The sequence below is a fragment of the Equus caballus genome, chromosome 9 (genome assembly GCF_041296265.1).
Source record: "Equus caballus isolate H_3958 breed thoroughbred chromosome 9, TB-T2T, whole genome shotgun sequence".
Taxonomy (NCBI): Eukaryota; Metazoa; Chordata; class Mammalia; order Perissodactyla; family Equidae; genus Equus; species Equus caballus.
The window spans coordinates 6,237,569-6,262,849 of record NC_091692.1 but is presented as its reverse complement, the minus strand read 5'-3'; the positions used below and the strand labels follow the sequence as shown (position 1 = coordinate 6,262,849).

Genomic DNA, 25,281 nt, shown 5'->3' with positions numbered 1-25,281 from the left:
TGGAATGGCATAGGAAAATGCTGCTTTCCATTCTGAGCATTCTGAGCTTTGCATATTACTTGAAATTTTTAACTACGTACATGTATTAATTACATAACAATAAAAAGTATTTATATTTATAAAACAGGGTAGGGTAAAAAACAGGGGTCCACGAACTTGAAGCAAATAGAAACGGTCTGAAATGATTATTCTTTTCTTTAAATATAGTATCTTAGGCTCTAGACGAGATCTTGAGACGAAGGACAACTGAGTCAAAACGATACATATGACAGGCAAACTACTGACCCTGACACTGAACCGCAGCCAGGGACACCGGTGATTCAAATGGAAGCCAAAGAACGCTTCACAGATAAGTACATGATAGAATGAGCTCATTTTTGTTTAAAAAAGGGGGAAGGGTGTTCAAGTGTGTATATTTTATGCATGTATGAGTGTGTGTGCGTATACACACACAGAAAGATTATATATACCCTGCCAATAACACATATTATACACATTAAGTCTGAGACATCCTGTCACTCGAAAAAAGATTAATTTCAAATTGTTGCTGGATACTTCACTTGTCAATCATCCTTTTTCAATGGCTAAAGAGGTTTTCGCTACAATATATCTAATTGCATTTAGAATAAAAAAAATGAAAAAAGCTATCTACTGAAAAATTATTCTAAGTTTTTAGAAAAGTTGGGAAAACTCTAGGCAAAAAACAAGAACATATATTCAATTACAAGTGCAAGTGTCAAATATTTATACCTCAACACAAAATCCCTAAAAGCAGTTTAAACTATAAACCTTAATTACAGAAATATCAATTATACTTTATTTAAAATTTTATTCATGATAATCTTAATTAAAATAAATTTAATTGCAAAAACAACCTGTCTTAAAACAGTATGAGATGCTTTTACAGCACATGACCAACAGTGCAAATACAGTAATTATACTCCTCAAATCTTAGCATCACATATATTCAATGTATTGGATGTGCACAACAATAAAATAACGCCAGACCCTGAGGTCTTGATAGATGCACTTCATTTTATCAGATACAAGGCTCACATGAGCCTAGGACAACACCTAACAGTCTGTTCACTGGCAGGCAACAAGGCTAAGCAATAAATTAATCTTTTAAAAATATCTATGAACCAGGACAATTTTCTTTTTGAGTTCGATAAGCCAAAGACTATTAAGGAATATTTAAAGGCTGAATAGAATCCAGTGGCAACACAGTTAAATGAGGAGTCTGGGAAGAACAAACAGTTCAATATTAACAGTACAGTATACGTGCAGGTTGTGGGTTTCCTGTGACAACCACATCAGCCTGCACATCTGTGAAATAATAAATATTGAATTCAGTAAAATGTTATACTGCTTCTAATTATGTCAGACACCTGATAAGGATGCTTTTTGGAACCAGTTTCCTCGCTTTTACAGAGGGACTTCAAAGGAATCCAAAGACTGTAATGCAGTGTTTTGAAAAGTATATCAACTGCAGAAATGTCCACCATTAGGAATGATATCTGGCATTACAGTAACTGAAATGGCACAGCAATATGAAATGTTAAAAGGAATGGTAATGTGAAATATGAAAAGGATGAGATGATTTTTACTTCAAAACCTGAAGTAAAAACAGAGAACAGTGCGCTCACGACTTATTTATCTGTTCTAACTAGGAACTGCGACCTGTGAACCAGTCACTCTTTCAGTGCTTGTTTCTGGACTGCCTTCGTGGGACAAGGACTGTGCTAAGTGCCACACGCGCACTGACGAGTACAGCAAGGTTCTCTGCAGAGAAAGAAACCTCGGTCTGGGAAACACTCGTTCTACTCTTACAAGCTTAATTCAACATGGCTCTTGGAACTCAAGAGAAAATTTGTTCCAAAAAGTTAACTTTCTAAATTAAGAATGTTATGTGTATAAATAGCAAGTCAAAATTTCAGAAGCTCAGATATACCTAAAAACTACGTTGCTAGCTATCTCAGTTGATATGGTAACTATCTCATCAACTGCCTGTGTATTTTTCCTGAAGGATTTTCTTACATGCAAAATCTTTTAAAACAATAAAACAAACATTTCATCTACTCTTTCATACTGTCTTAGCAAAATATGAAACAAGTTGCAATTTTTTAGTCTGGACATTGACAACAATTTAAGCCCATTATATTATATATCTGAAACAGGTGTCCTAAATTTTCTAACACCTTCAGTGCGTCAGCAAATCTGGGGAGACGCAACCGTGTTTGATCATATGAGGCTGTCATAATTAATCTTCATCGTCTCTTTGAAAAGGCAATATCTGAATTTCTTTGGCTATCCTTTCTGCTAAAGTTTTACTACTTGCAGCAATTATTCTTCGTGACATCAAATCAAATGGTCCACCTAAAATCAAATCAAATATGGGAAAGGGTTATATCCTGTACAAAAATAATTTCTAGACAACTAGTATACTAATAGGTACTATGGTCAATCACAACATTTTAATACTTTCAGTTATCCTTAAAGAAATCTATTCTGTCACATAACCATAATGTTTAATCTTTGGCAATACATACATGAGTTCCTAAGCATTTTTTTTTTTAGTAAATACCAGTTTTGGAGGGAAGGGGGGCTTCAATCTTACCAATCTGAAAAACATCATCTTTTCTCTTCTATTTCTTCTTTTTATTTCTTTTTATTATTCTTATTGCTTTTTTAATGTTTGGGAATCAATGGAGAAGAAAAACGACTCCAATGCATTTTCATACCACTCTCCTTCCCATTTCTTTATTTCTTTGCTGTTTTTTCCCAGATCACTGGTGAATTCTTTTAACCCAGGCTCACCTTCACTTTTAAAAATTTCCCCATGAGTTCAAAGCAAGTATTTAAGCTCTGTAGGCCCAGGGCAGAAAGTGATGGTGCAGGAAGTCCACTGTCAGCCACCACCAGGGTCACCATCCAAGGGCTCTCAGTACAATCCTCGAATCCAGGGACCTTCTAGACTTTTTCTGTGGCCTCTCAAGAGCTCCTGCTACTCACACTTGCAAAGGCTGAGCCATGTATCATTATTAATCCCACACTATGATTAGCATCTTATCCTTCCCTCTATCGCCCAATGTTTGTTATTTTGATTCTGCAGAAAATTACATGGCTTATTTTGCCTCTAAGGGTTGAAGCATAACATACATCAAACGCTAAAAAAAAAGCCATATATGGAGGAAAGTCCAATCAAGAGAAAAATGCTTTACTGTCCCCTAATTTCACCTGTTACATCCATGAGTACTCCACCAGCTTCAGTAACAATGATGCCAGCTCCTGCCATATCCCAGCAGTGAATCCCCATTTCATAATATGCATCCGCAACCCCAGCTGCCACAAGGCACATGTTAACAGCTGCTGTTCCAACGCCTCGGATCCTAACAAATGACATTGAAAAATAAGACTGGAAAAAATAATTCTTTCAAAGAAGGTATTCCTCCTTAACTTCAGTTTAAGTGTTGATTGAGATAACTTGAACCAATCTGGAGGATAAATGTAAAAAAAAAGTCATATCTAATTTTAAAAATACATAAAATCTAATTATCATAGTGCACTATACAAGTGACAAAATTAATCCTCACAAAGCAATCATTTAACAAGATAAATATTAAAACAATGATATTTTCAGGGGGAAAAAACTGAAGGAAATGCTATAATTCTACCATAATGGCACACGTATATTCATATTTGTCTAGGGACCACAGCCCTACAATACAAGTAGTCTCTAGGAGGGGAAATATGGTAATGGTCATTCCCATCGAGTGAGCATTGGTACACTTGACTACAGGGACAGCAGCAGGCCCGGCTCTGCTCAGACCTAGCCCTGCCTGGGAAGAGATTTCATGTTTGCCTTCTCATAGCATCTCTTCCTTGGGATGTACCAGGGTAAGGTAATGTGGTATTTGTTTTCTACCTAAAAAATAAAAACGAAAAAATATTGCACCTGGGTACATCCTATATGTCAAAGCAATTTTTTTTAAAAAAAGGATTAGAATTACATGTTGCCTCTGATTTCAAACACATTTTACTGCCTATCTTCTTAGTGCATATCGAGTTTAAGAAAGAACTAGCAACTACGACAAATCTCTACAACGTCTGACCACTTTCCAAATACACAAAACCAAATTAACTTTAGTAGCTTTTTTAGTTTACAAATTGTATTATTTTCTCCCTTTTCACATGGGATATGTGGCAATTCATATCTCACATCACAGAAAGCAAATACCAAGATCTTTCACAAATAATCCCTTGGTATTCTATTCAGAGATAGAAGCCTGGGCTGGAAGCACAATAGTGAAAGGTAGTGGCAAGACTTCTGTCTACTTCTAATAACATCACGGGCTCTCGGGCAAGAGTTCCTGTAGTCACGAAGAGCATATTCTTTTACGGGCAAATGCTACCAAAGAGAGCACTCAATTACCAAATAATTGAGGCTGTGGTTTACATTTTCATATGTGTTCTGAACCCTATCTTAGTCTAATTCTCCAACAGAGCTAGTCTGGGATAGAGTAAAAGGGACAATCTTTGGTATCACCAAGACTGGAGTTTGCTCCCCTGCTCAGCCGCTTAAAAACAGTAATTCTGAAAAGTTTCTTTGTCAGGTTTTAGCTCTCTTGACATCAGAATGGGGATACCAATTTACCTTGGACCACTGCTATAATGATTATAAACAACAGATGTAAAGCATCCAGCAGAGGGCCTAGCATAGAAAAGGGCCTCAATAAAGAGTTTATGTTTATGATGAAATTATTCCCCAAATCACGATGCCAGGAAACATGTAAGTAAACAGACGCAGTGCATTTCATCTAAATGAATCCCCCCAAATTAAATGCCCCCATAATGATTTACTGTGCCTCACAGGTGTCACTTCCTAATTAGGAAGCTGTAAGCCTGTTTCCACTTGTTTGAGGCACTCATTTAAATTACGCTCTTTAGTTCCATTTTGTTTTGTATACGTAACCCTCCTGAATTCACACTGAAATACTGCAGACTCAGCTGAATGCAAAAGATCATAGGACAAAATCAATAAACCAGTACTTCTCCTTGGTTAGACTTATGAAAAACTCCTGAAATAAAAGATTGCTGTTTACTTTTTATTTCAGTCAATGGAAATATAAAAGGTTAAAGCTGTAAAGCACTGGCAGCTCTTTTATGGCCAACATAATCATTTTATAGCCCAAGTTAAAGCCCATGCTTTCAAACAGGACACGGTAGCTGCCGGCCTTTTTAATCGTCCTGTTCTTCCCTTTAGGACATCATTCTGGGAGGCTCCATAGCTAATGGACAGCAGCTCTTCTCTTTTACTTACTCTGTACTATGCAGATCAGAGATTTACAGCCTAGGGTTATAGTTTGTACAATGGCCAAACTATACCTTGAGCGTATGACTCCTAAAACAAAAGTCTAATAAAGGAGAAAGAGAAACGGTCTGGAAGTCATGGTGTTAGTCTCTCCACCATCTAGCTGTGTGATCTCAGACAGCCACCTCACCTCTCTGAATCTCAAGTCAACTCACCTACAAATCAGGCTGGACTATTAGATGGGAAAACTTTAGAAAATGACTGTGAACATTTTGTAAAGTCAAACGAAAAACTAAGACCAAAGGGTGGGATCATGGGTTGAAGACTATGTAATAATGATATGTTCTGATGAAGTAGAAAGAATGCAACTTGGCAAATAGAATGAAAAGGGAGAGAAAAAGGGAAAAGGAGAGTAAAATCATTGACTGTTATATAGGTGACAGGTGGAGGCCCAAAAATTCAGAACCTATAAAGATAGTAAATAGTTAAGTAAGAAAAGAAAGTATTAAGGGCATTACAAAAAGTTTTAATACCAAAGAAACTCACTAGAAAAAATTTAACCTTTCATAAATACAAAAAGAAAAAGAGGGGACACACCAAAAAAACACAGTAACTAAACATGATACACACAGTAATTACAACGTAAAGTAACATGACAGAATTGAGAGCAAACAGAGGACTAGGCCTTTTTTTTTTGAGGAAGATTGGCCCTGAGCTAACAGCTGTGCCCATCTTCCTCGACTTTCTATGTGGGACACCTGCCACAGCATGGCTTGACAAGCGGTACACAGGTCCATCCCAGGATCTGACCCAGCGAACCCCAGGCCACTGAAGGGGAGCGCGCAAACTTAACCACTGCACCACCAGGCAGGCCCCAGGCCTAACTTTCGTATTAAAAGAAAGACATTTTCACATTGATTATAAAGTACAACTCCACATTACGCTGCGTTCAAGAGATGCACTTAAAATGCAGTGATTCACGAGGGCTAGAAACAAGAGTGGACAGAGATTCACCAGGCAACTGGAAACAACGGGAAAGCAGGGATTGCAATTCTGATGTGAAAGTAGACTTCAAGGCCAAAAGCAAGAACAAGACAAAGGCTGTAATGTTAAAGTCACACGATAAGGGCCAACAGCTATGAAGAGGCATCAAATAACACAGCTTCCACCTACATAAAAGCTGCAAGAGTTAGAGGAGAAACACAGAGAAACACACCAATAACAGAAGACTTTGACATACGACTCCCCGTGTGAGACGGGTCAGGCAGACAAAAAGATAACGTCATCAGCGAGAGCTCCGGCTCCATATCAAACATCACACCCTGATAACACAGAATATACTTTTTTTTCAGTGCATGTGGAACTTTCACGAAAATTGATCACGGACTAGGGCACAAAGAAAACATTAGTAGGTCCCACAAAGTACATTTATCATGATGTAATGGAACTACAAATTAAAAACAAAATAAAATTTTCCTTGTGGAAACTTAAGAATATAACTCTTGGGTGGAAGGGGAAATACAAACAGAAATGACAGATTTTGTGAAAAATAATTACAATGCAAACACTACATATCAGAATCTATGGGATACATTTAAAGCAGTGGTCAGAAAAATATTCATAGCCTAAAAAGATCAAAGAATAAAAATAAATTCTCTACTTAAAACAAAAACAACAAAATGATCCAAAAGAAAGCACAAGGATGAAAATAATAAGAGAGAGAGAGGAGAAAAATAGTAGATCAGATTCATAAATCAAAGGCCTGGGTCTCTGAAAAAAACCAAATAGACAAATCACTATGTAATTTAATCAAGATTCCAAAAAAGAAAAATGGGGCCGGCCCGGTGGCACAGCAGTTAAGTGCGCACATTCTGCTTCAGCGGCCCGGGGTTCACCGTTTCGGATCCCAGGTGTAGACGTGGCACTGCTTGGCATGCCATGCTGTGGAAGGGGTCCCACACATAAAGTAGAGGAAGATGGGCATGGATGTTAGCTCAGGGCCAGTCTTCCTCAGCAAAAAGAGGATTGGCAGCAGATGTTAGCTCAGGGCTAATCTTCCTCAAAAAAAAAGAAAAAGAAAAAAGCACAAATATACAAATAAGAAGTGACAAGGAGGAAATAACTACTGATACAGAGAAACCAGAAATAAACTATAAGAGTCCACCTTGCGTACCTCTATACAAATAATTTGAAAATTTAGAGGAAGTGTGTAATTTCTTAGGCTGTGGAAATATTCCAAGCAAAGGTGGCTAAAGACACTTGGCATCTGCATGTAATGCCTGACCCTAGACTGAATCTTGCACTGGAAGGAAAATGCTACAAAGGACATTGTCAGATCAAGTGACAAAACTGAATGTGGATGCTGGATTAGATGCAAAGTCAATTTATGAACTCAGTAATATACTATGGTCAGGGAAGAGAATATCCCTATTGTTAGGAAATAACAAAGTGAAATATTTAGGAGCAAAGAGCCACAATGTCAGTAATTTACCCTAAAATAGTTCAGGGAAAAAAAGGTGTGTGTGCACCTACATGTACACACACAGACACGAAAGGAATGCTTAAAATGATAAAGCAAATGGGGTAAAATGTTAACAACAGGTGAATCTGGGTAAAGGGTAGACTGTTTTTTTGCATTATTTTATTTCTGCAAATTTTAAGTTTGAAATTATTTTCAAAGAAAAGTTTTTAAAATTACATTATAAAATCAGAATTATGGTACTGATCCCATGTCTATTCATAAAAAATTTCAGTTCTAAAGGAAAATCCATTCCTTAAAATATTAAATTATCTGGAACTTCAGGGGGAAATGAGAAGAGCTTACCCGTGAATGGGGATGCAAAGAAGCTTTTCCATGTTAGAAAGAACAATTCTCACGGTCTCAGGTGTTCTGGAAGAGCCCAACTCTGTCACCAAGAGTGACTTGGTAATATCTAAAAGCAAATGTTTTAAATAATTACTACAGTTTAATAATAAGAATTCCGGAAAAAAATCTGACACTTGTAATTCAGAACAAAATAGGACACTTTCATCCCTCTTCCTAGTTGTTTCTTTCTAAGCCTTTAAATATTAAAGTACTGTTAATTTATTACCTCTAAGTGGTCGTTTTATAATCATCAAAAACAGTCTAGCTTCTTAGGCCATCCCCCAAAAGGTGCAGAATATAACCAGTCTGCCTGCATGCATGGGAAATAAGCAAATACCTTAAATACTTAAAAAGTGGAATTTAGAACTTAGGTTCAATAAATAATTTATATATAGCTTTGAAATAAAACAAAGGTTAAAATTAAGTGGCAGCTCTCTTATCTGACCTCCATTTACTCGTCTAACAGATTACCCAGTGCTTTCCATTCCCCCTGTGAAGCATCCAACTGAATTCATGACACACTCAACACTCAGCTAACGGCTACTCTCACACTCCCTGCACCTCATCTCCTCCCACCAGCGGGAAGTATGCTTACCAGCTCGTTCGGAACACGTTTACAACCACTGTACTTCTTCAAATAATCGCACAATTTAATTAAATATTACAAAAAGTGAAAAAAAATTATAAAAATGGAAAGAGTTGTTTCTATGAAAGCTACCACATTCCTTCAATTCTAAAATGTACATTTTTTCACATGTTAACGCCTTGAAAATTAGGATGCACCTTCCCATCTTTCGGGTCTTAGAGTTCAATAAAAAGGGAACGAAATAAAAATCTGCTCTTAAATTAAGTTTTTGAGGAGAGAAATTCTAAAAGCGTAGGAGGATTCTGAATTTAGATTGTTTTGCAAGTATCTTTAAGTTCTTGCTGCACTTAGAATCTGAAGTGTAAACTGTGGGAAGGTTGCACAGGGTTTACAGAACAACAGTGACTCCAGACCTCACTCAGCTGTCACACAGAGACTTAAAATGCCAATCACCATATGCATCCATCATTTTTCATGATTTCTAACAAACTCTTTACTGCCTAATAAGTAATATTAGGTTTACTGCCTAATAACTGGTCCCAATGGCACCAGATCAGAGGTATCCTACAAAGGCTTTGAGATGCACTGGCTGACACGGTGAACCCTGAGCCCCACGCAGGCAGGGAGCCGCTCTTGGCCATCTTCCCTCCCCAGCAGCCAGCGAGGCCCGCCAGCGCCTATGTACTCAAGCATGCCGTGTTCCCTGCTTCCACCACCACAGTCAAACCGCGGTCCAAATAAAAAAGCAGAGAAAACAAATACAGTGTATGAGTCAGCTGACACGTGGAGAACTCCACAAGTCAACATTCGAAAACAATAAAACAGGAGTACGTGGTACCACCCACAGCAAAACGAGAGGATAAACCCACCTTCTTGTCGTGAAACCTGCAGTTTTTGCCCGTTACAGAAGGCACCTTTTCCCTTCCTGCCAGTGTACATCTTATCCTCCATGCAGCTGTACACAACCCCAAACTCCATCTGCAGGAGGAAAACAAGTCCCCTTGACCACAACTGAGTATTCTTCTGCATGAAATCAATACTTTTTCTAAGAAAGCAACAGGAAAATCTGGAGAGTTGACTAACAATGTTTTCAAATGGCTAAACTGTGGGATACTTAAAATGCTAATTTCCAGCTTAATCAGAGGAAAGAGGTCATCAGACTCGAAGCCCCCCATCTCTAAACTTAAGAGCGCCCACCTCGACCTCTCTCCCTCCGCCTCAGGTGAGGACAGACCTTTCCTACTCTCCGGGAGAACCTTCCTCCTGCGTTGACTCCTACGCTCTCTCGCGTCTCTGAAAAGCGGCTCCAGCAAGCGGCCCTGCTCTCCAGCACGGCTCGTCCCCGCTAACTCCCGCCCTTACCAAACCTTCAAAATGCGACCTTCTCTTCCTCCCTTCACTGCCAAAGCATAGTCTACACTTTGCCTCTCTCATTTTCCTCTTAATACATGATAATGTGGCTTCTGCCTTGACATGCATTCTTCTAAAACTCCCCGCAAAGAGATCACTCAGGAACTCTTACCGGCCAAGTGCCCCCGCTGAAGACGCGGAGAGTGCTGACGCTCATCGCTGCTGCTTCAGCACTTCATCCAGTCCCTCCACGTTTCCGCAGGACCCTCCCACACCTCCCGCCTCACTCACTACTCTATCTTGGCGGCAGGACCCTCCCACACCTCCCGCCTCACTCACTACTCTATCTTGGCGGCAGGACCCTCCCACACCTCCCGCCTCACTCACTACTCTATCTTGGCGGCAGGACCCTCCCACACCTCCCGCCTCACTCACTACTCTATCTTGGCGGCAGGACCCTCCCACACCTCCCGCCTCACTCACTACTCTATCTTGGCGGCAGGACCCTCCCACACCTCCCGCCTCACTCACTACTCTATCTTGGCGGCAGGACCCTCCCACACCTCCCGCCTCACTCACTACTCTATCTTGGCGTCCGAACCCTTAAAAGACGTACACCTCAGGGTTTTCATTCCTCCATTCCCCTTCTAGCTCTCAGCATTCTTACAGGCTTGTTCTCTCCAGTCCACAAATTCAGCTCCCCGTCACCGTGGCTCCCATCAAGCCCGTCATCAGGTAAGAACGTCTGCTTCAGAATCTAGTCTTGCAGAAACTTCAACCAAAAAGGCCAAAGTCACTCACTACCTGATCTCACCTCACTTCTTCCCCGTCAGTCTCCTCCTTCAAATTCCACCTTGAACACGCTCCTGATCTTGGCATTTCCTTGGCTATTCTCACTGCCCCGTCTTACTTCAGAATCACTCGCCCCTCAGGTACCATCTCTTGACTGCTGGAATTATCTGTCGCTCTGCACTTAAAAAGCTCTACTGGCTTCCTACCACCTAAGAACAGAATGGAAATGTCCTGGCACGGAGAGGCCACAATCTCACAATAAGACCACAACTGACTGACCTCGTCAGGTCTGCCCCCACCGTGCCCAGAGTTCCACTCACGATCCCCATCTCACTGTTCCCCACACACATTACACTCCTCTCTAAGCTGTTCTTTCTACTTAAAATGCTTTCCTGTTCTTCTGTATTTGGCAAACCCTTAGTTTTCTAAGATCCAACACACATGACCAAATTCTAAGACCCCTTCTGTTATGAAGACTTCCCCAAAGCACTGTTGGCAGAATTGGTTACACCCTCTTCATGTCCTCACAGTATTTCTTCACAGTTCCAGCACAATCATCTGCTCATGCACCAAACACCTGCACTGAACTGGGAACCCAATGGCAGCGACAGCCCATAGCGCAGGCTGACTACAGGCCAAATGCTCACCCAGCTCCCTTTGGATGTTCTCACGGGCTAACACAACCCTGTGCCTAAGATTTCATTGGCACTAATTTGTGTTTTTATTTTCAGAGATTTCTTAAGTCTCTGTGTACATGCTGATCAAATATGTGACAAGCTTCTTGACTGAAACAGGTACGTAAGATGTTAACAAATATCATTCATTGTTTGATGAAACAGCCAAACAGCAAGGAAAGGCAACAGCCGCAGATTATACTCTACTGGGTTTCAGATACCGCAAGCACTGGGCTCCTGAACACACTCTGCGTCTGCCCACCAAGCCTCGGCCCCACCGCCACTTCCTGGTCTTTGATGGCTCCCTTCACTGACACCTATTAACACGCTCTTAGGTCAAATCCCACCGCTTCCACTGAGGATGCTAGATCATACATCACTCCTTGTCACATTTGATTCTACCATGCATATAATAGTAATTAAGGATTGAATCTATATTTCAGTTACTTGTGTGCATTTTTTTCCTTATAACTCTTGCTTCTCAGAAAACATTAAATTTTCTTCACTGGAAAATGTACCATGATAATCTTAACAGTGATAACCTTTTTCAAAATAACGCAGCTATATAAATTGAATATAGAGACAAACCTAAATTCATTAAGGAGACACATTTACTCTTTCTCAGAAAATGAGAGTAAGGCATTTTACCAACCATAAATTTAAACAACATACCTTTTTATTTACAACAAAGCCAATCGAAACAGCTACAAAAGGAAATCTTCAAAAAAAAAAAATACAAATTTACCAAGATAGAATTTATTTTTAATAAACATGTTTTTTCATAATACAATTGCTTATAACATTTTTCATAGAAACAGTCTCATCCCTCATCCTCCAGAATAGCATGTACAGTATGCAACCCTTTGTGTAAATGATGGTGGAAAGGGGCTGGGTAGGATATATAGATATACACAGGACGCCTCTACAGGCATGAAACATTCTGAGAGGATTCACAAGAAACTGACAACCATGATCACCTCTGAAGATGGGTCTCGAGAAACTGGGGTCAGAAACGGGAAGGATACTTTGTGCTGCATGCCATTTTATATCTTTTGAATGTCAAATACCACTAATATAGTAACTATGCAAAATATTTTTTCCAAAAAATCAAAATTTAAACAATTTTAATTGATCATGGTTAAAAAGAAAAGTCTCTTTTCTTTGGTCATTTCTCCCACAGTCTGGACCTATGCTCACCTATAAACACAGGTACTAAATTGTACAAAATACACTGTTACTGTTCTCAACTCTAACACCAAACTTGGAGCTTCACATCTGAAAAGTCAGGTGTCAGCCACGTTACTGCTACAGATGCCTGACAGTGTGAACACAGAGGTTGTAACTTCTTACTCAGAAGAGAATCAAGATGAACAAAACAGACAGACAAAATAGGCTCAATATAACTACTGAAAATAAAAACTTTTAAAAATATTTAATACAGTTTTTATTTTAACAAAAACGGGATCATACTATACACACTGTATTACAATCTTCTCTGTGTTACAATATATTATGAGCATCTCTCCACACCAACATTCTATCAGATATAGATTCTAAATCTCAGCTGTATAGACTTGAACAATTCTCTAGTAGTAGAGATATGTACAGCTATGTGGCAACTTCAAACATAACATCCACGTAATCCCACCAAATGAACTCTCCCTGGCATCTCCACCAGGCTTCCTTCTAGCGCTAACACACTGAGTCACATCCTTCCTTTGTGCCGGGCACTATACTACGTCCTTACCTAAAGGTACTACTCACTGGGTCCCAACAACAAACAATTCTTTGAGGCAGGTACCCTCAACACGCCCAATTTACAGATAAGAACACAACGACTAAGGCTTAGAACGATGAGGTAACTTGCTCAAGGTCACAAAGCCTATAAAAAAGCCCCAAGATTCAAGCCCAAGTCTGCTGATCCTATAATCCATGCTCTTTTTTTTTTTTTTTTTAAAGATTTTATTTTTTCCTTTTTCTCCCCAAAGCCCCCCGGTACATAGTTGTATATTCTTCATTGTGGGTCCTTCTAGTTGTGGCACGTGGGACGCTGCCTCAGCGTGGTTTGATGAGCAGTGCCATGTCCGCACCCAGGATTCGAACCAACGAAACACTGGGCCGCCTGCAGCGGAGCGCGCGAACTTAACCACTCGGCCACGGGGCCAGCCCCCAATCCATGCTCTTTTTAAGTTTCTCTCCTGGACTGAACCCATTCTATACAGACACACTCCAAAACGGACCCCACTACTTCCTTAACTGATCTCAGAGCAGCCAGGTTGCCTGCTTACATTTTTACATGGCTCCAACAGTGAGAAAAATGGTGAACAGGGCACTTCACTGCACAAGGCAAGCCCACAACATGAATATTTCATCACGTCTTCCGTATCTGATGAAAACTCTGCAGAGTACGTTTTATTCTACAAATTACATAATTCTCTGACGTATATATGTTCATGAACAGAGTTCTCTAAAGGTTCATTTGGGTAATATACAAATATTATAATTACAATATTAAAATTTAAAACACATACCTATGTACAAAGTTAGTTGTGCCATCGATAGGGTCAATGATCCATGTAGGGTTGTCGGTTAAGACACTTTTTTCCCCAGCTGCCACGGATTCCTCACCAATGAAACTAAACGCAAGAAGGGCAAACTTTGAATCTTTACATAGCTTTCAACAATTTTCACATTTATCATTTCCTTCTTAGCTACAGAGTCTACTATTAAACGTAACAAGAGGCTATACACCACACCTTTCTATTGTTTTTCCTTTTTCCTCAGACTGACAAAGTGAGAAAGCTTTATTTCCCCCAGAGCAAAGTCATGTGCAAAATAACAGAATTCACAATGCAATCCCAGGGTAAGTAAAGGCACGTGCATGTGTGCACGCACACACACATATGAAAAGGGCCTTGGCTGCAGATGAGAACTTATTAAGGAAATGTGGTTTTAAAAATAAGTCCACAGTTTCTCTCATACTCCTCTCTTCAAGAGGTAGGGCCTAACACGCCTCGCCTTGAGCGTGAATTTGGACTTAGTGACCCGTTTCTAACCAAGAGAACAAAGCAGAAGTGACAATGGGCAACTTTGGAGACACGCTCACAAAATGGCACTGTGGTTTCCATCTTATTCGCTCTATTTCTCCCTCCCTCCCCTTCCCTCTCTTGCTCTGGCGGAAGCCAGCCTCCAGGTAATGAGCTGCTCTGTGGAGAGGCCCACATGGTGAGGAACTGAGCTGCCACAGATAACCCATGAGGAACTGAAGTCACCACCAATGACATCCGTGAACGGATCCGTGAGCCCCAGTTGAGCCTTGAGACGACTGCAGCCCTGACTGGCAGTTTGACTACAACCTGGTGAGACCCTGGCCGGAACCCTGCAGCCAAGCCTCTCCCACACGCCTGACCCCAGAACTCTGAGATCATAAACGTCCGCTGTCCAGAGCTGCCAAGTTCTTAGAGTAACTTACTAGGCAGGAATAGACAATACAGAGAACACTGAATAAGTCAACGAGAAAGCACATCACCCACCACAACTTCTGTGTCTACATGCCTTCCTAAGACACTCTGGGCAATAAATCTCAGGGGAATTCAGTCAATGGTGTTTGAGTTCACTGGTCTTCTTTCCTTTCCTAATTTCTTTTTTTATTTATTTCCTTTATTCAATACTGAACTGTCCTAACATCATTATCATGACTTTCTCTGATCTCTTTTTGTCTTAGCTGCAAATCTTTTTCCTGAGAGGAAGTAAGCTTAGCCATGGCCTTCAACATTGTTTCTTCTCAACTGGCTAAAACAGCAGGAATGGCCAATGGCATGACCAAGAAGTAGGGAATGACAATGTTAAAACTTTAAAATGATGACAATGTTTTTGCTATACTTCTGCGCCTGTAAGAGAGCACTGATTTCAGTATTTTCTTTCAAACTCCCTAAAGCTACCACCACTCTTCCATATAAAAGAGTTGACATACCCCCTATCCACTGCTCCCTGGCAGCCTGGGCCTTGAAAACTACCTTGGTTCAGCAAGCAGTTGTCCCTGCCCAGGATCTGTAAGCCTGAGCTAAGGAGGCAAAGATATCCAAAGCCAGCAGAGGCAAGAGTGAGGTCACCAGCAGCATCCGACGGGATGGCTCCCGTGGCACATCTAGCTCTGCGGTCCTCCCTGAGTCCTGCCCCAGCCCTGCCCTCGGGGCTCCTGACACACCTGACACCCTCCGAACAAATTCCTGGTCAGCTTAAGGTAACTGAAGTCAATTTCTGTATCTAGAATCAAAATTCTTATCTAGTATATTGACTCCAAACTAGGTTTTATTTTATCATGAGAAACTGAAATAAGAAATACCTGTGAGATGGATACTTTTCCTTTATAGAAGAGATAAGCATTTTTTCAACTTTTTGGTCAGTAGCAGTTACCAAATCAGCTGGAGAACTTTTAATCATAACATTCATTTCATTTTTCAGGGCATCACGAACCACCTAAAGATTTTTTTGGTGAGCAAAGAGAAGAAGCACAAGTCATTTTAAATCAAACTAAAAGATAAAACACAGAAAAGGTTTAAAACATTCCATCTGTCTTAAATAATATTCTTAAAATATTCTTACGACAAAGTACATAAAAGAAGCCCTTAGTGGTTATGACTTTCTAAGTACAAAACCATATAATCTTACATCCTATTTCAGATTCAAAACTGTTATCACAAAAAGTTTAATGACATAAAATCCGAGTATTCACTCCATTTAAAGTGTTTGGTAAAATGGAAACAAATGCAGATTAATCAAAATAGATGTTTCATTTAACAAGGCAACCACACACTGTCCAGATCCATCACTCTATGGCCGGCGAGCTTTCAGTTCATACCTCTCCAGCTCGTCTTGCTAGTGTTACTGCATAATCCATGCACTCTTGCCAAGGATCAGCCATCTTCTGAACAGACTTAACACGTATCAGGACAAAGCAGTCACAAATCTCTGAAAGTCTTAATTACAGAATAGTTGGTCCACAAAAACATGTCAATGAGCAAAACACTTTCATTCAGGATTCAGCCTCTTCCTGATTCTAGAGTTCAATTTTTTTTAAAAAAATTACTTATTACTTCACTTCTATTGTAGAAACATTTCCAGAAAGAAAAGTAGTCTGTAAAAGTGTCTCCCAAAGTGCTCACAGCCTATCACACTTAAAAAGCATCACTGGTTTGGGGAATGGAGAAGAAAGGACACAAGAACTATTTTCAAAGATAGGTGCATGTCTGGGTGGAGGATAAAGCGAAAATAAGAGAAGGAACACGGGGACACTGAAATTAAAGAAGCTGAAGGGACGGGGCAGAAGTCACATGTACGGACTGTCAGCAGTTTGGCGCTCTGCATGTGTGAATTTCTTTTTAATGAGGTTGTAAAGACAAAGAACTTAAAGCTCAGAGATGATAAATAATTTGCCAAGGTTATACGATGACACAGATGACTCATAATTTGAACTCAATTCTGATTTAAAGTCCACTGCTCTTTCTACTATAACACTCCGAGGAAGGAAAATTCCAAGACTAAAACAATAATAGTATAGAAAAAATAAATTTATTTCCCTGAGTTTCAGAGAGGGAAAAACATATTTTTGTCTTCTGAACTTTCCTGCTTTCCACTGACTTCTGAAGAGAAGACTAAAATAACTCACCACTGGCGTGACCACACTTTAAAGTCTGTACCTAGGACACTGAAGCTTTTTAAGCTGCTAGACTCAGAAAAACGTAGCCTCATCTATAAAGCAACCTCAATTTCACCATCTTAATAACAGAATAACCAACACAGAATTCCAACTTGAAGACTACTCCGAAATCCCTCCCATGGCGCTCAGGGTATAGGAAAGGGGAGGGGAAGGAAGGGGAGGGCAAAGGACATATACGGTGAGCTGCTTGTGATATAAGCATTTAGAAATATCTAAAAAGAAGCCACTTTCTGAGTTATAGAAGTAACTCAGTTCTCAGGGTGCTTCAAGAACTGTTTCCAAACTCTTTTTTTCATTCTTACTCCCAGTCCTCTCTTCTAAGTTTAAGAGAACTAGATATTCTCACGCTGCATCTGCTTTCTTGCCAGAAACTTTGGTCAAGTCACTCCTACCTCTCTCCGTCTTCTAACACACTTGATATAACACCTACCAATTCGTCGACGCCCATTTCTAAAGCTACCCTTTCTTCTAGGGATTCTCCATGCAAAAGCCATTATTTGTTTAATCACTCAATAGCTATTTGTGGAACACCTATTATATGCTGTGTATGCCTTACGGTGAGGAAAAGGAGACCCAGTCCTCACTCTCTAGTGGGGAGTCGGGTATTAATCAAAAAACTCACAGACTACAAGCCAAACCACAAGTGTGATAAGGGCTAAGGAGGGGAAGTGCAATGGGAAGCAGATCACCGGGGAGCTCTGACGTGGTCTCAGGGAGCAGATGAGGATTCCCAGAGGACACGGTTAAACTGAGATCTGAAGGACCAGTGAACAGGCACTAACCCACTGCACTGCAGGACGCCTGGGACAGAAGCGTACCTGAAAGGCCCACGTGCGCCAGCTCAGAGATCCAGGGAGAACAGGGAGGTGAGGCTGGGGAGAGAGCGATCATCTGGTGCAGGGCTCAAAGACAAGATCTGAGAGTGAGAAACAGGCGTTGGAGGGTGGAGTGGAGAGCCGGGGTGGGTAAATAAGACAGAGGCGTAGTTCGGTTAGGAGATTTCGATTTAGGACGCAGCAGTTCAGGAAAGACATCTGGGTTGGCTTGTTGGCTTAAACCTTGGGAGCTGGGGAGCCTGGCAGGTAGAGACGTTCAGAGAATCAAGATAAGAGGCACTTGGTTTGGGAGGTAAAGCTGGGGAGACTTAATAACAGATTGGATATGGCGTATGAGGGAGAGAGAGAGTTTAGTGACGTCCAGATTTCCCACTTGGGCAAGTGAATGAATGATGGCGAAATCTACTGAAATGGAACAATAGAAAAGAATCAAGTTTGGGATTTGCGTGGGAGGTAGGGAGAAAGTCTAATTAGCAGAGGATGAGGGGCCCTCATGAAACCGAAAGGAGATGTCGATGAAGCAGCTGAACACAGACATCTGGAGCTCAGAGGAGAGGGACGGCCTGCAGATATAAATACGTAAGTCGGGGGAACAAGCAGCAACTGAGTCCTGAGGCCGAGTGACACTCCTGAGGAGGGAACACGCACTGAGAAGATCGGGGGACGCCTTGGCCTGGAAGAGCCACCCTCCTCTCTGTACCCGCGCTCAGCAGCCCGACTGCGGACAGCACGGATGCGGGGCTGGCGCGTGGACCACGAGACGTGGGAACAGGCCAGTCTCTCTGAGCTTCCTCGGCGTCGGTACAAGACAAAGGGGGACTTATTCTACCTAAGCCGCTGCACGGGTTCCGTGAGATCGCCTGGGCGAAACCGCTACAGCACGCGGGGCCGTCCCTGGTGCCACCACACGGCGGCGGCTCGGGATAACCCCGCAGGGATGAAGGCGCCCCACCCGCGGCCTCCGCCCTGAGTGCCCACGCCGCACCGACGACCGCACCCACCCCCGCGGCCGCCCGGGCCCGCGCCGCCCGCCGAGCCCGCCCGAGGGCCAGCGCGGGGTCGCAGACACGCAGGTCTCACCTCGGGCTGGAGGGTGGCGGGCTCGGCAGGGGACCGCTGGCATCCGCCGCTCCGCTCTTCCGGAGGGAGCCGGCAGCGTACCGGACAGGAAGTCCCGCCCCTGCGGCCCGCCCAAGGGGCGTGGGCACGCGGAGCCACGCCCCGCCGCCGAGACACGCCCCCGAGAGGTCTGGCCCGCCCCGCCCCTCCGCATCCTGGCCTGTCCCAGCGTGCGATCTGGCCCCTTCTGTCCCGTCTCTGGTTCTTCTAACTGCATTTCTCCTGCCTGCACTTTCTCCTGTAAATTTTCTTAAAATTCCTTTCGTCTTTACTCCGCCCATTCTTTCCTCCATCTTCCATTCCTCCCGTTTTCCCATTTCAGTTTCTTTCTCCCTTTTTTTATTCCATACTCCTCTTGACAAAACACCAATTTGAGGTATGACTCCGGTTTTGCAGCTTTTATTGGCTAAACCTATACTAGGTAAACCTAGACTATATATAAACACATATACATATGCATATCCATATACACTGTAGTAAACCTGTGATAGATAAATTGATGGCCAGAGCCAACTGCTCCTATTCTCAATACTTCATTTGCTTATCACTTTTCGAGGACTTACCATGCTTCAGGCCATTGTGTTTTATACGCTGTTTTACTTAAACGTTGCAACGGTTCCATAAGGGAGATATGATTAGTTTCATCATATGAAGAACCCGAGGCTCAGAGAAGTGATTTGTCCTGGGATCACACAAGAGCAAAGAGTGAAACACAGTGACTCCACAGTCCACACTCAGAGAATACATGGCACGATGAGGTTGCATTATATGATACAAGGACTATTCTATTGTCCTTAAAATGTACCCTTTTCTTGAAATAACAGGTCTGGCATCATGTCATAGATAGTCTTACCTTTATAACACAAAGAGCACTGCACAGATATAAGATGTCCTAGCCACAGCAGGACCAGGAAAGTGGGTTAAAAGCTCCTTGCTTGTGAAGTGATTGCTTCCCATAATCTGATCAAAAGCCAGGGTGTTGTCACCAACGTGTTGCAAATGAAACAGTTCTTGAAGATGAATGACTTGAACGGTGGGACCAATTCTCAAAGCTCAGGAAGAGCCAGAACTTTGTTTTCACTCTTCTGAAGAATCATGCCTTAAGTATCTGATGTGGATACCTTGATTTGTCTAGCAGATGATGCTTTTGTTTTCTTGACTTAGAAAAGAATAACACAAACTTCAGAAATTAGCCTTTTGGTTTTTCATTGTCAGTCATGTTAGAAATAAAAATCTTGCCAACTACATGGTGACAAGTGTTGATTTGTAATCAAATAAAATTTTCTAGGCTTTTGCAGAAATGTCACCAGAGTCCTCTTTAAACCTCTTTTAAATGAACATGGTCCCACTGATTTGGTAAAGCTGCCAAAATCAGTGGAGGCAATATGAGGTAAGATAGATCAAATAGCTTATTCCTTCAAATTCAAATCATTTCAAGCTTCCTATCTCAGATGAGCAGGAAGTCCAATCTTTTTGTAAGTGCCTCAGCCGCCACAGCACAATTGTTCTCAAGTAATCAGTGTTTTCAGTCCAAATCGGCCATTGTGCTTCCAGAAGCCTGCCTGGAAGTGAAATGAAGAATCCCCAGTGCTCGGACCCAGTCTGGCAGTGCTGCAGCCTGGTGCCACACAATCTCAACGTTTTTTGGCTGGTGCTGCAAGTGGTTCAGATGGCTGCAGTCCTCAGGACCCGATTCATTGCTCTTGGGTTCCCAAAGGGGCAATTTTTAAAGCTACAGTCATATCTGCAGTGGCTGTCCCCAATCCCAAAGATCACCTGCCGTGCCAAGGTGGTGGGGGCTAGGAAGGGGACAGGTTCCAGCCTCAGGCATACGCTGTGCCAGGACGAAACCTGATCCCTGGCGTGGTGTCCAGGTCACTGTTCGGGACTTCCCCAATGGTGAGATCCCTCTTTGGGGCCTTTGACATCCTTTCCTACCAGCTGACTTCCATCCCTGAGAGAGTTCTATTTACGCTAAACCTCAAAATGGAAGCGGTGAGATCCAATGCCCCACACCTCCCGAGACACCTGACTGCACATGGAGAAGGTCCGGGGAAGGATGGCCTTTGTCAAGCCACAGAGTGGTCTGGGTATCCTTCTACATGGACAACAGGTGCTCCATTGCCCTGTATCTGCACAATAAAGAGGGACCACCAAGGTGATTCCTTCTCCAGCAATCTCGGGTGTCTTGCTACCGCTACTTAGTCTCTGGAGCTGACTTCTTTCAAAGGGCAACTCCTTTCACTAAAAAAAAAATTCAGCTTCCACATAACAAGACTTTCTTAGTTAATAGTTAGTTGCATAGTGGATTATTTATTTATTTATTTATTGCTAAGGAAGATTCGCCCTGAGCTAGCATCTGTGCCAATCTTCCTCTGTTTTGTATGTGGTATGCTGCCAGAGCACGGCTGCCCCCGAGTGGTGTAGGTCTGTGCCCGGGAACTGAACCTGGGCTGCCGAAGTAGAGTATTCTGAACTTAACCACTAGGCCATGAGGCCAGCCTCAAGAGGATTTTGATTAAAAATGATAAAATCTACATACAAGATGTGCAGGTCCTCAGGGGTGGAATTTCCAGGCTATCTAACAAGATTCCATATTTTGACATAACATAGGTTGGAGTTGCAGATATTGGTTAAGATCCTGACATGCTCCATGGCTGAGTGGTTAAGTTCACTCGCTCCACTTCTGCAGCCTGGGTTTTTTTTCTTTTTTTTTAAGATTTTATTTTTTTTCCTTTTTCTCCCCAAAGCTCCCCAGGACATAGTTGTATATTTTTCATTGTGGGTCCTTCTAGTTGTGGCATGTGGGACGCTGCCTCAGCATGGTTTGATGAACAGTGCCATGTCCGAGCCCAGGATTCGAACCAACAAAACACTGGGCCACCTGCAGCAGAGCGTGCCAAATTAACCACTAGGCCATGGGGTCAGCCCCTGCAGCCCGGGGGTTTTGCCGGTTCAGATTCTGGGCGTGGACCTAGCACCACTCATCAAGCCATGCTGAGGCAGTGTCCCACATGCCACAATTAGAAGGATCCACAACTAAAATAGAAAACTATGTACTGGGGGGCTTTGGGGAGAAGAAGGAAAAAAATAATAATAATAAAGATCTTTAACAAAAAAAGAATATATACATGCAATTTTTATTCTAGGAGCAATATATTATAGAGTTGGAAAGGAACCTTTAAAAAAACTAGCCTAACCCCTCTACCTCTGGGTCTTTTTCCTAACCAATCATGGCTGTGTAAAATACCCGGTATGAACACAACCAATTAGACAGCATGCTTTATGCATCTCATTCTTAAAAGAATAACTTGAGGGCCAGCCCCAGTGACCTAGCAAAGCATGCTCTGCTTCAGCAGCCCAGATTCGGTTCCCAGGCATAGACCCACACCACTCCTCTGTCAGTAGCCATGCTATGGCTGTAGTTCACATAAAAAAACAAACAAGGAAGATTGGCAACAGATGTTAACTCAGGGCAAATCTTCCTCAGCAAAAGAAAAAAAAAAAGAATAACTTGAATAACTTCACCCCAATCCAAATTAAACAAATTTTATTATGTAAAAATCTTGGTTTTCTGTGATACATTGATAAGAGAAATAAAATATATTCCAAGTTCCATCCATGCATATTCAACTGCTTTTAAGGTGGAAGATCATTCAAATATGCAAAGTGACAATAATAATGAGTTTACTATGTGTTAAGCATTGTTTTGAGGACCTTACTCATGTTAACTCATTTAATCCTCACAACAATACCATGAAGTAGGTACTATCGCTATTCCCACTTTCCACATGAATTTGGGCATAGAGAAATTAAGTAACTGGATCAATGTCATGCAGCTGGTAAATGACAGAGATGGAACTGCAGATCGAGGCATAGTCTGGCTCCCGAGTATACGATCTTGACCTTATTAATTATCAATTATCATTTAATGCAATTGTCATTTAATGAGCACCTACTCTGTTCAAGGCATTGTGCTAAACTCTGCAGGGAATTCAAAGAACAATACATGGTCGCTGCTCTCAGGCAGCTCATATTTTGGCTGTGGCTTAACTACAAAGCAGCAGCCATGCATGTTTATTCTCAACAGCCTGGATCTTCCTCACTTTACCCCATCGCCCTGCCCATGGGGTTACGTCCCAGTTTTATGCCAGAACCACAGACTTAAGGAGTTGAGCAAGATCCTAAGCCTCAGTTGAACCTCTTCATTTTACAGATTTGAAAACTGAAGTGCAGAGAAATGTCTTGTTTGAGGTCACAAGGTTAAGGATAAAGTGCAACTGGAAAGGCAGCTCACGAAAATGTAAGTTAAATTTGTGCAAACTTAATTATATTTAAACTCCCTGGGGCTGGCCCCACGGCCGAGTGGTTAAGTTCGCGCGCTCCGCTTCCGGCGGCCCAGGGTTTCGCTGGTTCAGATCCTGGGCGCGGACAGGGCACTACTCTTCAGGCCACACTGAGGCAGCGTCCCATGTGCCACAAGTAGAAGGACCTACAACTAAAAATACACAACTATGTGCTGGGGAGATTTGGGGAGAAAAAAGCAGGGAAAAAAAAGAAAAGAAGACTGGCAACAGTTGTTAGCTCAGGTGCCAATCTTTAAAAAGAAAAAAAACCCTAAGTGGATATTTCTGTTTAAAGGACTCAGGAGTAAATTATTCCACATAGGAAATTATCATTTTATAAAGTGAATAATAACCAACCACCACCATACCAAACCGTGTCTTTTATAAATCTTGGTATTCATGTACTGGATTTGGTGAAACCAGAGAATAAAACTTCAGTTCTCTTACCGGCTAGCAAAGTAAACAAAAATTCTCTAATACTATGAATAAGATGGTGAATAACACTAATAGGAAAATGTTCAAAGATTTAGGTTCCATATGTAGTTATCAGATTGGTATTTCAAACCGATGGCAGATACATCAGGGCCAGAAGTTTAAGCTCTGATAAAATAATGGCAGTGGTTAACACTTTCGGAGTGCGTACTGTGTGCAGACACTGTTCTAGGTACGTTTTAAGTAGGATCTCATTTAATTCCTAGAACAATCTGAGGGAGTCCACACCATTATCTCCATTTTTCAGATGAGGAAAGTGGACTACAGAGAGACTAAGTAATTTGCCTACAACTACAGGGCTAGGACATGTGGGAAGCAGCATCATTGAGAGCGGTATTTCTCATTCTTGACGCCCACACTCTGTTTGGAGAAGAGTGAAAACTCCAACTAGATTCTAAAAATTGCCATTGAAAATTCAAAAGTGGTATTAAACAAGCACACTATTCATGCGGGCTCTAGTCTGTGCATCAACACGTTATTTGAATAAGCATGTAGGAAATGTGTTAGACATTATGGGGAGTAGCTAAATGAACACTGTTCAGATTATATTATTTTGTTTATTTTTTTATGTTTATAATTCTCATGTCAAGGATTTACAGCAAAATAGAAAGGATAAAACAGGAACACGAATAGCTGTAAAACATGTCAGACTGGTTAAATACCATGAATACAAAAAATAATGAGGAGAATTTAGAGAACATTCAGTTTACTGGTAGCTGAGGGGGATTAACAAAAGCTTCACGGCAAGGGTGGTATTGAGCCAGGTCTGTAGGAGCAGCTAACATTTAGAGAGAGCTGAGGCAGGCCCCTCAGGTTGCAGGAACAGTGTGAACAAAGGCATATGCATGAGATCCACGTCATCCTGCTGGGAGCAAAGGCTGTGTGTAAAGAAGTGGGAGGGGCGAGGAAACTGGAGGCCAGATTGAGGTCAGATAGCAGAGCATGATAAATGCCTCACTGAGGAGAATGGACTCAATCCAAAAGGCAAAAAAAGGCTTTGTAGCAGGGAAAGTACATGACCAAAGTTAGATTTCAGGAAGACTAATCTGACAGTGATTGCAGGGTGGACAGAGAGGACAAATGCCAGTCTAGAAAGGTTCACGGACGAAGTGATAGAGGCCTGAACAAAAGCAGCAGTGCTGGGAATGGAGAGGAGACTGATGGAGAGACATTCTAGGGATTTTCTGTAG

General features: G+C 41.8%; 1 protein-coding gene across 12 annotated transcripts in view; it reads right to left on the bottom strand.

The window, feature by feature from the left end:
- IMPA1 (inositol monophosphatase 1) overlaps positions 1-25,281 on the bottom strand; it is a 50,401-nt gene that overhangs the window by 21,146 nt on the left and 3,974 nt on the right. For 3 of the 12 annotated variants that reach the window (XR_011421194.1, XR_011421193.1, XM_070221386.1), the window contains exons 1-7: positions 19,215-19,355; positions 16,441-16,558; positions 15,925-16,058; positions 14,111-14,215; positions 12,252-12,297; positions 9,633-9,741; positions 8,136-8,244 (exon numbers count right to left, since the gene is read on the bottom strand). Coding sequence is in view for 8 of the 12 variants with exons in the window: in XM_070221386.1 (XP_070077487.1) it covers positions 8,136-8,244; positions 9,633-9,741; positions 12,252-12,297; positions 14,111-14,215; positions 15,925-16,058; positions 16,441-16,503 (566 nt within the window). In the remaining 4 variants the exon portion in view is untranslated. Of the gene's footprint in view, positions 1-794; positions 2,377-3,237; positions 3,416-8,135; positions 8,245-9,632; positions 9,742-12,251; positions 12,298-14,110; positions 14,216-15,924; positions 16,059-16,440; positions 16,559-18,116; positions 18,215-19,214; positions 19,356-19,816; positions 19,936-20,106; positions 20,816-25,281 lie in introns of those variants that run through there. The other 9 variants (XM_014727930.3, XM_070221388.1, XR_011421196.1 and 6 more) reach the window with 7 other exon arrangements.